Source organism: Polypterus senegalus, chromosome 6 (genome assembly GCF_016835505.1).
Source record: "Polypterus senegalus isolate Bchr_013 chromosome 6, ASM1683550v1, whole genome shotgun sequence".
Taxonomy (NCBI): Eukaryota; Metazoa; Chordata; class Cladistia; order Polypteriformes; family Polypteridae; genus Polypterus; species Polypterus senegalus.
Genome location: NC_053159.1, coordinates 20,440,243 through 20,461,917, shown reverse-complemented (window position 1 = coordinate 20,461,917; position 21,675 = coordinate 20,440,243). Strand labels below are relative to the sequence as shown.

The 21,675-nt window shown below is 38.7% G+C and overlaps 1 protein-coding gene across 1 annotated transcript in view; it reads left to right on the top strand.

Annotated features, from left to right (window-relative positions):
- Nucleotides 1-5,047: 5,047 nt before the first annotated feature.
- Nucleotides 5,048-21,675, top strand: part of h6pd (hexose-6-phosphate dehydrogenase (glucose 1-dehydrogenase)) — a 37,624-nt gene continuing 20,996 nt past the window's right edge. Inside the window, exons 1-3 of the mRNA XM_039755520.1 lie at nucleotides 5,048-5,177; nucleotides 16,281-17,030; nucleotides 18,008-18,125. Of these exons, the coding sequence (XP_039611454.1) occupies nucleotides 16,389-17,030; nucleotides 18,008-18,125 (760 nt within the window). The 5' untranslated portion in view covers nucleotides 5,048-5,177; nucleotides 16,281-16,388. The remainder of the gene's footprint in view (nucleotides 5,178-16,280; nucleotides 17,031-18,007; nucleotides 18,126-21,675) is intronic.

Sequence of the window (21,675 nt, the reverse complement as noted above, 5' to 3'; positions counted from 1 at the left end):
ACTGACACTCACTCATACCAATCTATCCATAAATACATGCTGAGAACATGTAAAGCTCATGCAGACCTTGGTGCGATGAGGCAGGAATGAAGCAATGCCCTCTGCTTATGTAAACCATCTGTACCAAACTTACTAAACTTTAACCTGAATAAACTCAGGTGAATTGGCATTGCTAAACTGGCCCAAGTGTGTGTGTGTTTGCCCTGTGATGAACTGGTTCCCTGTCTAGGGAGTGTTTCTGCCTTGCGCCCGATGATTACTGTCATAGGCTCCAGCTGCCCTGCGACCCAGCCCTGGATTAGCGGGTTAGATGGATGACCGGCTGATTATAACGTCTCTTCAGTTCTTGTCACTTGATTGCATTGTATGTGCGTTCACTCTCATGTGTGTAGATTATAACCTTCTGGATATTGACAGAATATAAGTACTGTAGTTGTGAGTGTGCCTTTTTAAGCTATTATTGGCTAGTTGTCTTCAGAACAGAAAAATTAATTCACAACTTGGCATCAACATTCAATAATACCAAAAATAGCGCTTAGTAATGGCTTTCTGAGGTGAATCCATGCCCTTGAGGCCAAGTATCTCTTCCCTGTTTTGCGTGCTGCAGCTGGGTTAGTCCTCCTGGAGATGTAATGACAAGTGGGGTATCTGGTGAAGTTAATCGCATGGCCATCTTTTTAAAATGCTTCAATCTCACGACAATGGTTTACTTTTTTTACCTTCTTAAAACAACATACATAAGCTGCTTTGCAATATGTACAGTATGTAATCTCAAGAACACACATTGATACTCAATAACATTCCTGGCTTGAAAAATGAACGTATTTGGTAGGTTTTAGGCTTTTCCTTTAAAATGGAACCTCACTATCCATAAGCTCCAGTATAAAACATAACAGAAGGCTAGTTATATTTTAAAATGTATAAAATATACCAACTAATATACACCATAATTGTGAAGAAATAACTTTGAGTTGAAAAACGCCAAACTTATCCTTGCCATTTAATTCAACAAATTTTTAAAAAAGAAAAATCTCCAATTTTGCTTTTGTTGCAACTTGCCATTTGAATTAGATGTGCCTTCCGCAGCTCTGATAATGTTTTTCCTTTATTTAAAAAAAATCCTTGAGGTATAGGCACTTTTCTTCACTGTTACCAGTAAATAAATGATTATTTAGAGTGTTTTGCTTTGAGTTTTAACATTTTTCCTATCAAAGCTACATGGCTCACCTATATCAATCAATCAATCAATCAATCAATCAATCAATCAACATTTATTTATATAGCACATTTTCATACAAAAAAATGTAGCTCAAAGTGCTTTACAAAATGAAGAATAGAAAAATAGAAGACACAATAACAAATAAACATAAGTCAACATTAATTAACATAGAATAAGAGTAAGGTCCGATGGCCAGGGTGGACAGAAAAAACAAAAAAAAACTCCAGACGGCTGGAGAAAAAAAAATAAAATCTGTACGATTCCAGACCAAGAGACCACCCAGTCCCCTCTGGGCAATCTACCTAACATAAGTCAAACAGTCCTCTTTGTATTTAGGGTTTTCATGGAAGGACCTGATGATGATGGTCACGTAGACTTCTGGCTTTCAGTCCATCAATGTTGGTGCATCATGATGCTTTGAGTAGGTGGAGGTGGCGCAAGCCAAAGAAACAGAAAAAGAAACAGAAGAGAGAGTTGGGGTCACCACGGATTTTAGAGCCACCATGAATAGTTATGAAGAATTGAACATACAGAGTATCAGTATTAAGTTAAAGTGAAGTTATAAAAAGGCCATGTTAAAGTAATGTGTTTTCAGCAGTGTTTTAAAGTGCTCTACTGTATTAGCCTGTGAATTCCTATTGGCAGGCTATTCCAGATTTTAGGTGCATAACAGCAGAAGGCCGCCCGCCTCACCACTTCTTTTAAGTTTAGCTTTTGGAATTCTAAGGAGACACTCATTTGAGGATCTGAGGTTACGATTTGGAATATAAGGTGTCAGGCATTCCGATATATAAGATGGAGCGAGATTATTTAAGGCTTTATAAACCATAAGCAGAATTTTAAAGTCAATTCTGAATGACACAGGTGACCAGTGTAGTGACATCAAAACTGGAGAAATGTGTTCGGATTTTCTTTTCCTAGTTAGGATTCTAGCAGCTGCATTCTGCACTCATTGCAAGTGATTTATGTCTTTTTTGGGTGGTCCTGAGAGGAGTGCATGACAGTAATATAGTCGACTGAAAACAAAAGCGTGAACTAATTTCTCAGCATCTTTTAATGATATAAGAGGTCTAACTTTAGCTATATTTCTAAAGTGAAAAAATGCTGTCCTAGTGGTCTGATGAATATGCGATTTAAAATTCAGATTACAGTCAACAGTTACCCCTAAGCTTTTTACTTCCGTCTTAACTTTTAATCCTAATGCATCAAGTTTATTTCTGATAACCTCATTGAATCCATTATTGCCAATTACTAAAATTTCAGTTTTCTCTTTATTTAGTTTGAGAAAATTACTATTCATCCATTCAGAAATACCAGTAAGACATTGTGTTAGTGTATCGAGAGAGTCGGAGTCATCAGGTGCTATTGATAAGTACAGCTGTGTGTCATCAGCATAGCTGTGGTAGCTCACGTTGTAACCTGAGATAATCTGACCTAACGGAAGCATGTAGATTGAGAAGAGCAGCGGACCCAGGATAGAGCCTTGTGGAACACCATATCGGATATCATGTGTCTTTGAGATGTGATTACCACAACTAACAAAGAATTTTCTACCTGCCAGGTAGGATTCAAACCAATTTAAGACACTGCCAGAAAGGCCCACCCATTGACTAAGGTGATTTCTAAGAATATTATGATCAATGGTGTCAAATGCAGCACTCAGATCTAAGAGGATGAGAACAGATAAATGGCCTCTGTCTGCATTCACCCGCAAATCATTTACTACTTTAACGAGTGCAGTTTCTGTGCTGTGATTTGTTCTGAAGCCTGACTGAAATAACACATTGGAAAGCTCACAAAGAAAAATTTTTATTTAACTGCATCTGAGTTGTTTCATTTAAAATTCATTGTGGTAATGTACAGAACCAGAATTACAAAAAAAGTTGTCTCTGTCCAAATATTTATGGTCCTAACTACTCCAAAAATGTTCATCTTTTCTTAAAAACTGCAGTTTTCAAGTGTCAGAAAAAGGACATGGGGAGGGGTAATTTTTTTTTTTTTTGCTTAATTAAGAAGAAAGTACAGTACTTTGCATCTGCCTGTGTTTAGGAGCTACAAAGCTGTGAACTTCCAAATAAACTTTACATATTGATATTGTAACTATGGTGGGTTTTGGGCAGTTGGACAGACTGCAGCTCTTCTTCTAAATATTTAATGAGGATTACTGTTATTTTCCATGCCACCTTCGAGTGTCTTGCCTTTTTATTACTGGGGTAAAACGAAAAGGTGTGAAGTTGTATGCAATTTAAAAATTATGTCAGGTTTTCTTTTGGTGTTGTTGGTGTTAGCTGTGAAAGCACCTGTGCAAGCTGCTAATATTAAGGCTTGTTTTTGTTTTCAAGTCACTATCTTCAGCCTCATTGTTGGGTTTGGCGGCATTGGTGATGGGTGTGAAGTTGGGATTTTCACCTACCTGTGGTCCTACCAAACAGCTGTGCACCCCTGTCTCTATGCTTTTTGAGAATCAGAATCGTACACCTGTGCAACTGGCTTTTGGGGCAACCTGAAACCTACAGAGATGGCCCCAACTGGACCAGAGCTCAGGCAGCATCTGCTCAGGACATATGCCTTTGCTGTGAAACACCTCACCAGAGCCAGGATCAAACAGAAGTGGCACTATGATACCCAATGCCATGGTCAAGCATAGCACCCTGGAAACCTGATGTGGGAGTATAATCTAAAGTGGAAACGAGAATTTTCCCCAAAGTTAAGAGTGCCTGCCAAGGCCCACTTGAGGTATTGGATGCACTGAGGGTAGTGTGTTATCGGGTCTGGCTCTTAACCAGGCACTAAACTGTCGTACTGCTGCAAGAGCACTTGGCTCCAAACTTGCCTCACAATGATCAAAGGGCTTCTGGACAATCTTTGGGGGATATAAAGCGGGGCTCACACTGGTGAGATAGACAGTGGTGCCCCAGCTCAGGGAAGTAAAGGGTCACTGCCAGGGTGAATTTGTTAGCCCCCAAGGGAGCAGGAAGACTTTTATTGCTCGTCTGATTAGATTGTTTGAGGCCACCAGGACAGCTGGCCCTGGGGAGGAGGCAGTAAATAGTGAATGGAGATTGCCTTGTTATTTTCCATACCCCCTTTGCATATCTTGTCTTTTTGAGATTGGGTTAAAAGGCTGTGCAGTTGTGTTTCATTTAAACACAGTAACAGACTTTCTTTTAGAGTTGTTGGCTTGAAAGCACCTGTGCCAGCTGCTAGTAATGGAGCTTGTTTTTTTTTTTGAATCAATGTCTCCAGCCTCCGCATTCCCTTCGGCTACAATATGTAGAGAACTGAGAATTTACAATTTACTGTCTTTTTTTATATTGTTCTAATGCAACGCGATAGAGCTCAACAACTAAGCATTTCGCTACATATTGTACTATGCATAATTGTAACTGACAAATAAAATTTGAATTGATTGCGTTATAATAGTGGTAATTATGCAACTCTATCATTTGATAAGATTCCCAAGTCATTTCCTGTCATGACAGCAGGATCAAACCAACTTTGACACAACTATGAAAGGTATTGAAGGCACAGGATACGCCTCGTTACTGCTTCCACGTGGAAAGGATGACGACTCGTTACTTTAAGCTAATACGTAAAGCTTCCGGGAATGCTCTGATTTATCCATGTATTCTGTGTACTTCTTTCTCCATTCACCTCGGCACGGTCTTCGCCTTTTGACTCTTCTGGGAACTGTTTGCATTGCCGGCAATCCGGGTCCTCCTCTCCGCGCTCTCTTCCGCTGTCACGTGACACACTTCTGGCCTATTGAATTGTGAGAATTTTTACTACTCTCCTCCCTTCAAAGCTACAACTTGACGTGTACAGAAAGCGCGCACCAATTCCTTTCAGCTCAGCTGCAGACTGCTGTTACATGGGACCATTTTTTTTATATTCCTACGAACATTTTTAGGTGTTGGAGTGGGCGAGATCTCTGAAGTTTGTACGCATCTCAGTGAAGGTAGGAAAGGAAGTCACGTTTTTGTAGTACATATTACTGTAGGTGACAGGTGTGTTGGAGGCATCGAATTTCACTCAAGGTTTTTCTAGCCTTTAACGCGATTGTTGCTTGGTACCTTAAAGCTGACAAGTATCAATTTGATCCATTTTTTCTGAATCATAGGTGTGTCTGGGTGCAGGTAGAGAGGTGGATCCATGCATTAAGTGAGTCCAACATTAAATCACGAGGTTGTTCACAAGTGAGAATAAAATGTTCAGACTGTCGAGAATATGCAGCCTTACGTTCTTAACCAGCTTAAACTGCAAGCCTGTTAAAATAAATTTCACATTTGTGGCGTCACCAACCGTACGCGGAATTCAATGCAGTTGAATCTTGAAGTCAGTCAAAAACCAGGCTACTAGACATTACTATAGTTTACATTTACGCCTGACCCCTCCAGTTTAAACTGTTTATATCATATCTGAAGTGACTGATCGTTTTCGTTGTTTTTATGTAGTGTCTTTAGAGTGTATTTTTTTTTTAGCATTGTCGCCAAGCCTTATGAGAAAAAAAATAGGGACACCATTCATTCCTTTTTTTTCAGTGGGAAGTGAAATCAATAAGTAAAATAGTTGTAGCGAGGCAGGACACAACCAACCCTGAACAAACTAAACAATAACGACTAAATTCATTAACACCTGGGCAGCGGAGTGTTTTACTGGACTATTGATTTTGTGAAAGAAACCTACGCGATCACAGGGAAAACACGCAGACTACACACAGAAGACAGTTTGGATAGCAATGTTTGGCTTGACTCCCATTTTTATTTTATGACTGTTTCTGTTTTCAATTATATGATGCCTTACAACTATCAGAGAAGAAAAATGTAATGCTAGAATTGTAGGGTAATATACCATACCATTTTCAAAGCTTGCATAAACCTAATCAGGGTTGTGGTGGGATGGATCCAGCAGAGTGCAAGGCAGGAACAATTTCCAGGAAAGGTCGCTAGTCCATCTCGGAGACAAAACCAGAACAAATGGTGAACAGGCACATAATAAAGTAAGGGCATCCTTAGGTATATCTAAAATGTTGAATGGATATGTATTTAAATATTATAATATTAACCTTTATTGTAAATGAAGGCCTGGCAATTGCCATTTTTCTAAATTCATGTAAGATTTCAGTCTACTTTCAGTTACTTGCATTTTCTAAATTTTGAATTGGAGTTTATACTGGGCGCACTGCCAAGTGGTAGTCCTTGGTACATTTCTCAAATATTTTCTGGATTGTAGAACCCTTTACTGGAAAAAGGTATATTTTCTGATTGCACAATCTGTTTAACTCTTTGTTTTAAAATTTTGGGCTTTTATTTATTTGCTGCCACTGTTAGATTTTTTTTTAACACATTTGGCTAAAATAAGTTAGAAGATTAAAATAGCAGTGAGTTTGCATTCTAGCCTCCCACGTTTTGAGGTAACACTTTCATTTCATCCACCCACCCATTTTCTAAATATTGTCTTGTCCAGAGCAGGGTTTCAGAGAAGCTGGAGCCTATCCTAGCCAGCATTGGGTGTAAAGCAGGACCAACTCCTGGACAGGCCGCTAGTCCATCATAGGTAAAAACACACAGGCCAATAACACAACACCAATTCACCTAACCTGGACATGATTGGATACTGGAGTGCCTGAAGCCAACCCACGCAAACACCAGTTGAACATACAAGTTCCACCCAGGGTGCACCCGTATTTAAACCCTGGTCACCTTGTTCTGATGCAGCAACTCCCATGGCATCCAGCAGTTGTAGTTGTTGGTGTATTATATTTAATTAGAAAGTCATTTCAGTGATAAGTTATTTACATCAATAACATCAAGAAATATTTCTTTAAATTCATCCACATTTTGTTATCCTAACAGTAATCGTTTTTTTTTTTTATCTTTAATTATACATGAGGATCTACCACATATTGGCTGTTCATTAACATTGCTCTCAGAATTGTCTAGGAGAGGGGTGAATGACTGTATAGTGTGACATAATTTAATTTTAAAAGTTATTTGTAATCTTGTACTGATTTAATCTTAGAATGAAGTCTGTTTTGTTTATTGAAATTTGACCTATAAGCTCAATACATGTAGAAATAAAGATGGTCATTTCAGCTCCATAATAATTTTCAAAAACTTTTTTTTAATAATATTAAGTGTTTTTTGCAAGTGGATACACCCTGCGGTGGGCTGGCGCCCTGCCCAGGGTTTGGTTCCTGCCTTGCGCCGTGTGTTGGCTCCGGCAGACCCCTGTAGTTAGAATATAGTGGGTTGGATGATGGATGGATGGATGAAAGTGGCTACATAACTCAAATGTGAAACACAATTGTGGTGTACAGTATATAAGTAAAAGATTTTATCCTAAAAAAACTGTTTAAATAAACCATTTGTGCATTATAGTAGCTCTGAAATGCCAGTGAACAAATTACAAGGGGTGGCTGCAAAGCAGAGCATATGGAAAGGGTATGTACAAGTGCAAAACGAAAGAGCAGTTATTCCTGGAAAGGCTTATCAGTCACTTCTCCTTTGCGGCAAGTAACTGTGAAGACATTTTAAATTTGAGTTGAGTTATACAAGAGAAATGTCAAGATGAGTGTTCACTATCAGTATTCTAAAAAGCTAATTGAGCAAAAGGACTTCTCTTTGACTCCACTGACTGCTCCTCAGGATGATTATACGACACACAGTTGCATGCAGCTCTGAACTGGAAGTGAGTTGCAACTTGGAGTTGTTTCTCACTGTATGAGACCTTTTTTTTTTTAAATGCTTTTATTACCATGTGTTCAGATATCAAGATTGTTTTAAAAGAATAGTTCCTAAAACAAGGCGGCATGGTGGCGCAGTGGGTAGGTTCACTTCCCGTGTCCTCCCTGCGTGGAGTTTACATGTTCTCCCCGTGTCTACGTGGGTTTTCTCCCACAGTCCAAAGATATGCAGGTTAGGTGCACTGGCGATCCTAAATTGTCCCTAGTGTGTGCTTGGTGTGTGTGCCCTGCGGTGGGCTGGCGTCCTGCCCGGGGTTTGTTTCCTGCCTTGCGCCCTGTGTTGGCTGGGATTGGCTCCAGCGGACCGCCGTGACCCTGTAGTTAGGATATAGCGGGTTGGATAATGGCTGGATGGGTTTCTAAAACATAAAGTAGTACTAGGGTGTTGTACCGTGTTAGCCATTATGAATGTAAAAGGAGTCATTTTGCTTGGCTTTTCTCTTAAACATTAAGTAAATAAAAGCCAATTCTCTTTCTGAATTTTTTTTTTTTTTTGACTCCTCCAGCTTACAGGGAAAAATATTGGGGGTGGCTTGGTGGCAGGATTGGCACTCCAGCCACCGTAACAAAACCTCACACTGTTCCAGTGTGGTGCTGAGGTGTCACCAGCTGCACTCGGGTCCCAATCCAAACCCAGGTGGTTAAATTTTGAAATAGTATGAAAGGTTTGTAATACACCTTTTTGATATGGCGCACTGGTGCTTTGGAGGCGCAGTCTTAATGAAGATAATAACATTTATTTGATATTTTGTCAGTATTGTTCAGCTCTACTCACATTAATGATGAAAAGAGACTTTATTAAAATGTTACATATCATGTTTCCAGGAGCCTCTTTGTCTAAACAAACATTCACCCTATTGTGTTTTCTTTTTTTTAATGTCTGATTGTTTCTAATTTATTTTTTATTTATTTAATACTAGGAGATATTGGTTAGATGCTTGGAGGTATAAATCGTCACATTGCACCTTTTCCTGTATCTGGCTTTCTTGTGTCGGCTTACCCTGTGAAATATATAGAATAAAAAAATCTGAGACTTATTCAAATATATTGTGTTTCTGCATTAAAAATACTTGAGAGCAAAGGGCAAAAAATGACCCCAAAATAACATGCAATGTTAGTAATGATTTAACATATGTTACTGGTACCACTGCACTAAAGTTCAGCTTTGACAATCGTATACTACTGCTTTTTTTTTTCCTTTCTTCCTTTTCTGCCTTTGCACGCTGGCTACATAAACACTTTTGTTTGCTTCATTGTACAACCAGCTATAATCAAACCTGCTTCAAACATGAAGGGTAATAACACGACCTCCAACACATCACTCATAAGTAGTAAACTAGTTAGTCGACCAACCATTGCTGGACTTGAAACTATTTGTAATGCTGCAGTGTAATTTAACTATTTGATATAAGGAAATAATCTGTTAGAATGTGTCAATGTTTAACAACCTGTTTATCTAGTCGCAAAGCCTCACCACTAAAATGGCCTGTTTGTCTTTCCAAAGAGTCTGTGGCCTTAAGAGTTCCTGTACATCAATAATGTTGTTTAACTCTTTGTTGTTAGGAAGCCATTTATTAGACTGCTTTAATATTTAACAAGATGCTTTATCAAGTCATAGAAGCCCTATATTTAAAAAATGGCAAAAAAAAACATCTTTTGGAAATTGATTAATTTGGAGTTAGATTCAGTTAGGTTCATACTTAATTCATATACACTAAAATGGCTGTTTGATGTACCATGCATTGGGAAGTAGATTTCATAGTTTGCAAATGCTAAACATGTGTGTTTTTGGTAATCTTTATTGTATGAAACTATTATGGGAATTGATTAGTAACATATTTTATATATTCTGTTTGTTTTTTTTGTATCTATAATACTTGATCCACTAGTAATAACATAATTAATCCATTTCAGGATTACTGGAACCATTCATGGGCAGGGTGTCAGTTCATCACAGAATAATTCTTAATGGAATGTTTTATATTCAGTATTAAAGATCTATATATATAATTCACTAAGGCAAGACACCTATGGCGCACGCAGGAAGAAGCCACGCCCACCAACTCCAAGACCATTGGATACACGACAACTCGCAGAGCCACGCCCACCAACTCGGACGCGACGACACAGAAAAAACGGTGTCATTTTATATTCTTCTGTCGTAGAGGCCACATGCACCTCCGAGCCACGTTGACTGTTCATAGAAGCATGTTTCTCGTGGAGGTGAGTCGCCATATACAGCGTGTAAAACAGTTTGCGAGGGGTATCCCATGGGATCGTTAAAACAATCCTTTACAACTGAGGTTAAAACACAATGAAGTAAGCAGTCTTCAAAAAACGAGTTTTCGGTTACGACGCACGACCGCGTGCACCATAGCAAACTGTTTTACACGCTACATACAGCAATTCGCTTCCACGACAAACATGCGTCTTCTTCACTCACGGACAATTATATGTTGCTCTCTCCAGACTTCCATCTTTTCATTCACTTTCTGCTGTATCCTCAAACCCTCCATTTTTAGACAACTGTGTCTTTCCAAAAGTGTTCAACCATCAATAAATAGTTATGCGGCGTTTGTTATGCCGCGGGTTCACTATTGTGTTGTATTTTGCTCTCTCCAGAGTTCCATCTTTTCATTCACTTACTGTTGTATTCTCACACCAACCCGTTTTAGACAACCGTGTCTTTCCAGAAGTGTTTAGCATTCAATAAATAATTATGCTTGAGATTGAGCGTGTGTCTAGGCGTGGGTAAGCCGTTGAACCCCATTCGGGCTGCAAGCCGTGGAATTCCCACTAAGTGCGACTCATACGCTCCCACTGATTACGTCCCTACCCTTTGTACACACCCCCCTCCCACCTCGCTACTACTGTGGTCAGGTGTCTGGGTGGATTATATATAGAAAAGCAGCCAAAACCGCACAGAGCAATGAGACGTCTACGTGAGTCACAGGTGCATCTGGACTGTGCAAAGACGACAACGACTCAAGTGACGAGTTGGAGGTGGGCACATGAGCAGGCAGTGCATACTGAACGAGAAATCGGCAGACTAGCATGACGGAGGGAGCGGAATGGACGTCCTTCTCCTCTCCTCCCGTTCCACCCTCTGCGCCTGAGCGCCGTACACCCAGGAGAAGGTGCGATGGCGCTCTGCCAGTTTTCAGTCACGGACGATTGTGTGTTGGTTCGTTCACGCATTGTTACAATGTTGCTTTTCTTGCTGATTTATTACATTACCGATTTTTCAAATATTAATTTTCTCTCTGTGCTTAAAAATCATTAAAAAACCGGCCTGATTATGCGGCGTATGGTACGCCGCGGGTTGGCTAGTATTTATTAATTTCCCATAACATAATTTCTACAATTTTCAATTAACGCAGCTGAAAGTGCCCTAAAATGTAGCTACTATTAGGTTTTGTTGATTTTTTTTTTTTTAAACATAGATTTAGAATGAATTTCATTGGTATTTTATGTTAATTCAAAATGTTTTTTTTTTCCTGATCCTAAAATATCAATTTGTGTGCTGCCTAAATATTGTTACTAGTCATCTTTAAACTTTATCAACCAGTTCTTGTTAATTTTATGTGCTTAAAATTCAGAATAATTTAATAATGAGATTTAAGGTTGTTTTGTAGTATATATTATTTATTTTGGATTATAAAAAATGAATTACCATGATGTAATGCTTAGTGATTTACTGCCCCATTTAGACTTGTTTCAAGGTTTCATTTTCTGTATTTGTAACTTCTAGTAAATACAAGAAGTATTTAGAAGCCTTTATCTACATAAGTCTTAGTATATTTTGGACTATCTGGTGAATTATTGGAATTGAATGTAGTTGTGTATATTATTTATGTTATATTTGTTTTGTTTTGGTGGGGCTTAAATTTTTTCTTTAGGTGTGCTTACTCCAGAAAGTACTAAATCCCCTTCTTTAAAGCATATTGGAAATGCTAATCGGATAATGTCTAGGATATCCTTGAAGGTTGTTTATTTGTAATATGCTCTTTTCTGCTGCAGTTTTTGTCTAAACAATTGACAGTGTGATCTGTTTGGTTCAGTAAGTTTACTGTTTATCTATAGATTACTTTTTACTAGTGTCTTGTGTGACTGGTATACAAAAGGCTCTAGTTGCTCCATTTGTCTTAAACCGATATAATAAACCTATAGATGAGACCTTTTAACTTCAAATGTGCTGTATACTGTTTCTACAATTTCTTTTAAAAGCAGAATTGATTTCTCTTTCCACTAAGAGGCTCACAGAGGAGCTATTAATGACGTCAAATATAAGACTGTGGAAAGATGTCTGTCCAGGTTAGCAGAGTAGACTCTTCTTTGGTTTAAGTATTTGACTTGGAATGAGCTCTCAGGTGGAGTTCTAATCCTTTCTCAGTTCATTACTGAACCAAACCACCCTAATCCTTTATACAGGGTGGTCCAGATCTAAGTATACAATTACGAAAAGACAAACACATCGCACCCGCTGTTCGACTGACAACCGTCTCCCCGCCATTTTGGAATGTAGGGCAGGTACTGCCATCTATCGGCAACAAAAAGAATTTTTTGTGAATTCTCTATGTAATAAACCTAAGTTATAGCATAATGAAAATTGCATAATTAGATCTGGACCACTCTGTACTTGTCTTAGCCAAGTGACTCAAAATGACCTTATTCTTGCCTTGTCTCCACCCGACTTATGTTAGACCTTCTTTGCGGAATATCTAGTTCCCCCAGAGGGGTGCATCCTTCCTAAAACTCATCCAGTCCCTTCCTGCAAAGAGAAGAGAACAGCCTTAATGGCATCTAGAGTTCTCAATGTATTGGCTTTCATTGTAATAAAGCAGGCAGAGAACAGTGGGAAGGGACAAGTGCTTTCACATTCAGGGTATCGCCTAGCCTTTTCAACCAGACATTCAAAATTCATGCTTAACAGAATGCACAAAAAACTGTCTTCCTAGCAGTCCAAATAGTGGGTTGCTTTTCCTGTCTTTTATTATTCTGGAGAAAAGTGCAGGAATCTAATTTAGTAGATGCTTATGAAACATAAACAAGTTGTACCTTCATGTAAAGAGAAGACTTTTGAAAAAGCCCCCCAAGAACTATATAATTTGAAAAACACTGGCTTATCAATGCATTGTGGATGGTGGAAAATGGTGAACGTTGAAAATATAGACTCCTGCTCTGATTGGTTATATGGCACTTCCTTGATTGGATTCTGCTCATTACATTTTCTCAGCTGCTTTGCTTCCCTTACACTCAGGAGTTACTCTCAATTACAATTCCACCTCCTCTTCTGTCCAAACAAAACAATGTTTGTTTTTTTTTTTTATTTACCATTGCAGTTCTCTGTAAACATAACCTACAAATATTTGTCTAGCGTGAAGGACACTTCTCACTTGCCTTCCACCAATGTCCAGTGTAGGACAATGGCTATGTCTTTTGTGTACTTTCGTAAACTATGTGAAAACGCTAGTGTGGATGGAGGTCATTTTCATTTTAAAACATCTTTTAAAAATTATAATATAGAGTGTTTTCTTATGAGCTGCAGCTTTTTTCCTATCAAATCTAAAAATGCATCTTGCAACTTGTCTTTTTTATTTTACTATTTTTGACTTAAAAACCAAACAGTGACAGGCTCGCAATAATAAGTCCGTTTTTAATGCCAAAGTATATTCTCATGGGTACTACTTGTATTTAAAATATTAACCTGTTACCTGGGTCTTTTCATGAGATTAACACCCCAGAATTGTTCACATTTGTTAAAAAATGCAGTTTAGCAGCTTGAGAAGTTATGTGGTGTGTAAACTTTTTATAGTTAGTTAATACTGTGTGCCTGCTATCAGTCAAAATAAAAATCATGTTGTATTTTATCTATCTGTCTATCTATCTATAGCAATTTAGTAGCTACTATGCCAAGAGTGTGCAAAGCAGTAATCAGAGCAAAGGGTGGCTGTTTTGAAGAAACTAGAATATAAAAGATGTTTTCAGTTATTTCATCTTTTTTTGTTAAGTACAGAACTCCACATGTGTTCATTCATAGTTTTGATGCCTTCAGTGAGAATCTATCAATGTAAATGGTCATGAAAATAAAGAGAACACATTGAATGAGGAGGTGTGTCCAAACTTTTGGCCTGTACTATATGTGTGTATATGTATGTATATATATATATATATATATATATATATATATATATATATATATATATATAAAAAGAAATATCCGAGCTCCAGTTGAAAGGTCTAAGGCCGGGTTTATACTTCACGTGACACATGCTGCAGCGGACAATCCTGTTACTGTTTATACTTGCGTGCGTAATTTACGTAAATATGGAGGAATCCACCAGGTGGCAATGTGAGATATCATCACGGTGGGAACAGGTTCAGCTTTGCTGTGTTGTGAATTGACTGGAACACCCATTAAATTCCGATGACACCTTACCACAATATCTTTGAAAAGGATGTTTAATGATTAAATCCATCAATCCAGGGATGTGTCCATTCCAGCTAGCATTGGGCAAGTGGTAGAAACAATCTCTGAACGAGGCATCAGCTCATCGCAAGTTGAATACAAGCACTCACATACACTGCCGTCATTTTGGTGCCACCAAATCTGCATATCTTTGGAAGGAAACTGGAGCACACTGAAGAAACCCAGCAGGAAAACATACAAACTCCAGGCAACGAATACCAACGATGTGACTCCCTGCGAGACAGCAGCACTACTGCTACACCACCGTGTCACCCCCATGTGCGTAATTATTAACAATGTTCATTATTTAAACGAAATTAATAATTTATCTGTAAAATGTAGCATACATACTTTAATGCATTTCATCATGAACGTGATATCAAGTATAAATGTAAGGATTTTAAATGTGCAGAGAGTTGGAATATCATACATTTAATGTGTTCTGTGTGGTAATCTATTGCTGTATGCCACTCCTGTCAGGTCAGGAGGAAGCCCCAGAAAAAAAAGACGGCACAAAAGATGGTATGTGAGACTTTTTTAAAATGAATCATGTCATTATGATCGGGAATATGCGACACTTGAATATAAAAGCACCACAAATGCATCTGTATGTCGGCATTTTGCTTCACCACATCAAACCATTCATCAAACATCGAAGCTCGCATATTGATCCCATAGGATCCGCAGAGAGGCTTTCTATCACGTGTAGATAGTAAACAGGGACTCTGACGTCACGTTCCGACTTTTATCACACTGCACCCCACCCCACTTTTTGCTGGTACTACAACTCGCGCACGCGTCACGTGAATTTCTGAGAACTTGCTCAGAGGACGCATCAAATGAACGCTGGGAATGCGTGGCAGCCATGATGCGTACGCGTTCTGAGCGTGAAGTATAAACGAGCCCTAATTCATATGCCAAGAGTCCTCAGGATCAGAAATGATGCAAAGGGTATTTGTTGAATTAAATTGAAATGGCCCATAATACCTCCGGCATGTCCTGGGTCTACTCTTGAGTCGTTTTCTAGATGGCTATTCATGGAATTACCTCCAAGAGAGAATGAAGTGCAAACATCCTTAACTACATGCCTGAACCACCTCTCTCTCCAGAGATGCAGTGGTCCAGTTTTAAATTTTGACACACAGTTTGCCCAAAAACCAAGTACAGTTGTCTAAGTTGGCCACTTGTACTCATGATCTCATTTCAGTTGCTAGCCAGGGCTACAGACCATAGGTCAGGATAGGGTTATGAAATGACAACTAAATCAAAGGGTTGAGGTTAGAGGTGTTCTTAGGACTGGCCGATAAATGGTGCAGTGGCAGCAGTTTTGTGGATATTGTACATTATACATAATATAGATATTCCAATATGAAATATAGTATTAATTCAACTGAAAATGGTATATCAACCATAATTGTGTTAGCAGTGTTCTATACTGAAGGTAGCATGCCTAGAGAATGCATCTATTGATGAATCTCATTACTGTAGTATCAACTATATACAGTCTGCTATATGGAATGTACAGAACTGTGGCATATTGCAAGGAGCTAATTTCCCTTTTTTCCATTATTGCAGTGTTTGATGCTAGCAGCTGCTTCGCTTGTAGTTTTGTTAGCAATTCATATATTGTAGGTTCAAATTCAAGGTGAATTGCTGTTATTCATTTCTTAATGATGCATTATGTTTTGGTTCTCAGTGAATAGGACAAGGGTGTTGTTTTGAAAAATGTACTTGATAAGTAAATGCACCCATTATAGATTATTGACCCAATGATTATTTTTGATGTCTTTTTTTTTTTTATTGAGACAAATGGTTAAAAAGTTTATATGCTTTTTATCTCCGTACAGTTTGGAGGAACAAGCACACATTGAGATAACCAGCACAACGTTGAGGAAAGGACAATTCAACATCTCTTAAAACTGCCAAAGTGTGACTTTTGTTATCTCACCGATTAAATGAAGATGAACTTTTGCAGTGCTTTCTTCTTTTTACTTGTCAGCCTTTACCCATTACCTCAGATCTTAGCAAAGGAGTCCAATGGTCACATTTCCGTTGTGATTTTGGGAGCAACAGGCGATTTAGCTCGGAAATATTTATGGCAGGGATTTTTCCACCACTACATGGAACAAGTCGCCAGTGGGAACAGCTTTAGCTTTTATGGTGGAGCTCTAGCAGAAGCCGACCAGGGAAACCCAGCATTATTTGAAATCCTGAAGGGCCTGAGGTGCCCATCTGATGTGGATCAGCAAAAGTGTGCCTTGTTGAAGGAGCAGTTTTTAAAACTTTCTCAGTATCGACAGCTGAGGACTGCAGAGCAGTATTCTGCCCTTCATGAAGAAATCAACACGCAGCTTAAGCAGGAAGAACTGGTAGAGGCAGGCAGATTGTTTTATTTGTCAGTTCCGGCCTTTGCATATGTTGAAATTGCAGAAAGGATCAATAGCAGCTGCAGACCAACTACTGGGGGATGGCTGAGAGTTGTTCTTGAGAAGCCATTTGGCCATGACTACGACAGTGCTCAGAGTCTAGCCATGGATTTGGACAAGTTTCTCAGAAAAGATGAGATGTACAGGATAGACCACTATTTGGGAAAACAGGTATGTATGACCAGATGAGTATACTGAGTTGTCACATTTCTGATCTTAGTCTGTGTTTTCTATATTCTATACATGCACAGCGTAATGAAAATGTTTTGTTTCACGCAATGACCTCTCATTGTAAATGTTTTCAAAGCACATGGATGACCTCTGCCTCTCTGTTGATTTAATTCACCACATAAATTAAAGCTTTTTTCTATAAGGAAATTAAAACCTCAATTCCTTCAAAATCTGTCGGGGATAGTGAGGACTTGAGTTACTCATACCATTAATAAGGTTCTAATATTCCTGTCAGAAACACTTATCCTGACAACGGTTATGAAAGCAGATATATAAAACTAATCTGCCATTGTAACGGATCCTGTCATCTTGCTGCCCTTGGGTTATTTTGCTGTAATGTTATCTGTTCATTAGATCTTTTTTAATGTTATTTGACATTATTACCCAACTGTTTTGTTTGTTGTTAGTTGACCCTGGTCATGCAGATTGTAGAGGCTCAAAATAAAGTAGGAAATTATAATACAGTACAAAAATACTCCATGCAGGGTCTTGTACATCCTGTTTGATACGACTCAAAAAAGAACGGTGTTAAACTTTGTTTAGATTTTCAGGCTGAGCAAAAATATGCTGAAAGTAACTTCTTCAGTTTTGTTTTCTTTATGCAGTGGTGATGCTTAAGATTTTTTAACCTACAGGTGTTTCCTGTTTTTATTTATTTATTTATTTTCAGTATGTCTACCTTGTCTTCTCCGTTCAAGATGCATTTTTGTAGTAACAGCTTTATTCAGCAAATTATGCTTACTGACCACTTTACCAAAATTTATAAAGGGGGTCAGAACCAGAAGTCTCCAGGATGTGTGCTATGTGGGTCAGATACTGTATTCTAATTCCTAATTCTAAGTACACTGTATACTGAAAAGAGCAAAAATTAAAAAGTGGAAATTTTCAATCTTCTGTTTTTCTTTACCTTTTAAAAGGCTGTTGCACAGATATTACCATTTAGACATGAAAATGCAAAATTACTGTATCCTCTGTGGAACCAACACCATGTGGAAAAAGTGGAAATCGTCCTAAAAGAAACATTGGATGTCAAAGGTAATTGATGGGTGGGCTAGATTTTTTTTTTTTTTTAGCTGGGGCACCTTTATTCATATTATTTGAATGTTTTTTTTTTTTTCGTCCTTCATGAGGATATATGGATTTACTTCCACTGTTCAAACACATAGGCTATGAATAGGCTAGGCTAACAATTCTAAACTTGACTTATGTGAAATAATAAGGGTGAATCGTCTTGTGGTGGACTTGCTTCTTTTCCAGGTTGACTCCTTGAACTAATTGGTATTTGGAATGGGTTTTCTCACCTTTAGACTACGTATTTAAAAAAATATGAGTAGAATAAATGTAGATTTCTATAGAGGCTCCTCAATGTTTAATCTCATGAGAACATTAATCCTTAAGTAATTTTAATGTGCTTACTTTAACTCAAGGAAAAACTACACGTATGTTTGTGACTTTTACTTTACATGCATACTATGTATAGTACCACTGGAACACACACACGTGTAAATGGTTCTTAAAATTTTACTGATAATTTAAACATAGGTTATATTTGCTTACCTATATTTTACAGTGGTTTTGTAGTAGTGATGATAGAAATGCCAACAAATGGCATGCTTTGCTATTCTTCCTGCCACCATGTGGTAAACAAATCAGGTGCTACCAAGGTGAGGTAATGGAGCTTCATTGTTGTGCTCTTTTGTTGACTCTTGTACGCTGCTTTGTGAAAGTATTCTTACCCCTCAGTGTGTGTCCTGTTTTGTTGCATTACAACCTGGAATTAAAATGGATTTTATTTGGGGTTGTTGCACCATTTGATTTATACAAAATGCCTACAACTTTGAAGGTTGAAATATTTTTATTGTGACACAAACAATAAATAAAACAAAAAACAGAGCCCCCTCTTGTTGGAATGTCTCTATTAGCTTAGCGCATCTTGCCACTGGGACTGTTGCCCATTACTCACGACAAAACTGTTACAGCTCCTTCAAGTTAGACGGGTTGCATTTGGTGTACAGCGATCTTCAAGTCATGTCACAGATTGTCAGTTGGATTGAGGTCTGGGCTTTGGCTCGGTCATTCCAAAACATTTGATTGTTTTTCTTTAAACTACTCCAGTGGTGCTTTAGCAGTGTGCTTAGGGTCATTTTCCTGCTGGAAGGCGAACCTTCATCCCAGTTTCATATCTCTGGCAGACTAAAACAGCTTTTCCTCAAGAACTGCCCTGTATTTAATGTCATCCATTTTTTTCTCTTCAGTCCTGACTAGTTTTCTTGTCCCTGCCAGTGAAAAATATCCCCCACAGTATGATGCTGCCATTACCATGCTTCGCTGTGGGAATGGTGTTCACAAGGAGATAGGAAGTGTTGGTTTTTAAGCACATATGGCATTTCTCATGTTTGCCAAAAGTTCAGTTTTGGTCTCATCTGACAAAACAACCTTCTTCTCTGTGTTTGGGAAGTCCTCCCCATGCTCTTAGGCAAACTCTGAACTTATTTGCTTATTTTTTTGATTTGTTTAAGCAATGGCTCTTTTCTGCACACTCTTCCTTAAAGCCATTCTCTGTGGAGTGTATGGCTTAAAGTGGTTCAACGGACAGATGCTCCAGTCTCTGCTGTGGATCTTCACAGCTCTTTCTAGTTATCCTTGGTGTCTTTGTTGAAATCTTTGATTAATGCCCTCCTTGCTTGGTCTGTGACTTTTTTTTTTTTTAAATATATACACTCACCTAAAGGATTATTAGGAACACCTGTTCAATTTCTCATTAATGCAATTATCTAATCAACCAATCACATGGCAGTTGCTTCAATGCATTTAGGGGTGTGGTCCTGGTCAAGACAATCTCCTAAACTCCAAACTGAATGTCAGAATGGGAAAGAAAGGTAATTTAAGCAATTTTGAGCGTGGCATGGTTGTTGGTGCCAGACGGGCCAGTCTGAGTATTTCACAATCTGCTCAGTTACTGGGATTTTCACGCACAACCATTTCTAGGGTTTACAAAGAATGGTGTGAAAAGGGAAAAACATCCAGCATGCGGCAGTCCTGTGGGCGAAAATGCCTTGTTGATGCTAGAGGTCAGAGGAGAATGGGCCGACTGATTCAAGCTGATAGAAGAGCAACTTTGACTGAAATAACCACTCGTTACAACCGAGGTATGCAGCAAAGCATTTGTGAAGCCACAACACGCACAACCTTGAGGCGGATGGGCTACAACAGCAGAAGACCCCACCGGGTACCACTCATCTCCACTACAAATAGGAAAAAGAGGCTACAATTTGCACAAGCTCACCAAAATTGGACAGTTGAAGACTGGAAAAATGTTGCCTGGTCTGATGAGTCTCGATTTCTGTTGAGACATTCAAATAGTAGAGTCAGAATTTGGCGTAAACAGAATGAGAACATGGATCCATCATGCCTTGTTACCACTGTGCATGCTGGTGGTGGTGGTGTAATGGTGTAGGGGGTGTTTTCTTGGCACACTTTAGGCCCCTTAGTGCCAATTGGGCATCATTTAAATGCCACGGGCTACCTGAGCATTGTTTCTGACCATGTCCATCCCTTCATGACCACCATGTACCCATCCTCTGATGGCTACTTCCAGCAGGATAATGCACCATGTCACAAAGCTCGAATCATTTCAAATTGGTTTCTTGAACATGACAATGAGTTCACTGTACTAAAATGGCCCCCACAGTCACCAGATCTCAACCCAATAGAGCATCTTTGGGATGTGGTGGAACGGGAGCTTCGTGCCCTGGATGTGCATCCCACAAATCTCCATCAACTGCAAGATGCTATCCTATCAATATGGGCCAACATTTCTAAAGAATGCTTTCAGCACCTTGTTGAATCAATGCCACGTAGAATTAAGGCAGTTCTGAAGGCGAAAGGGGGTCAAACACCGTATTAGTATGGTGGTCCTAATAATCCTTTAGGTGAGTGTATATTCATTCCGTTTTGTTATAATAGATGTAATGGTGCTCTGTCGGATATTCAAAGTTTGGAATTTTTTTTATAACTCAACTCTGATCTGCACTTCTCCACAACTTTGTCTCTGACCTGTTTGAAATGCTACTTTTTCTTCATGTTGCTTGCTTAGTGTTGTGGAGTTGAAGGGGTCATGAAGAGCAGGTCTGTTTATACAGACATCATGTGACAGATCATGTGACACTTTGATTGCACACAGGTAGACCACTTCAACAATTTGGACTATACTGTTAAGTCCATTACATAAAATTCAAATGAAAATCCGTTTTAAGTCCAGGTTGTAATGTGACAAAACAGGGCAAACACTGAGTGGGACGAATCGTTTTGCTGTAAATGATGAGGCATCCAGTATAGGTTTTGCAGAAAATTTTGTTATGTAAAATGTTCTCTCTTGGACTAAGTTTTCTTGTGCTGTCCATATCCATCCCATGTGTTTTTAAAGTATTATATTAACCCAGTGTGGACATCAGGTGTACAAATTTGGAAACTGCAGAATAATATTTATGGCTAAGACCTGATAATAAGAATACCTGTCCAGCTGCTGAAACCATTGAACCAAAACGGTATTTTAAAAGTAATAATATATTGGTCTCCCGTTTAC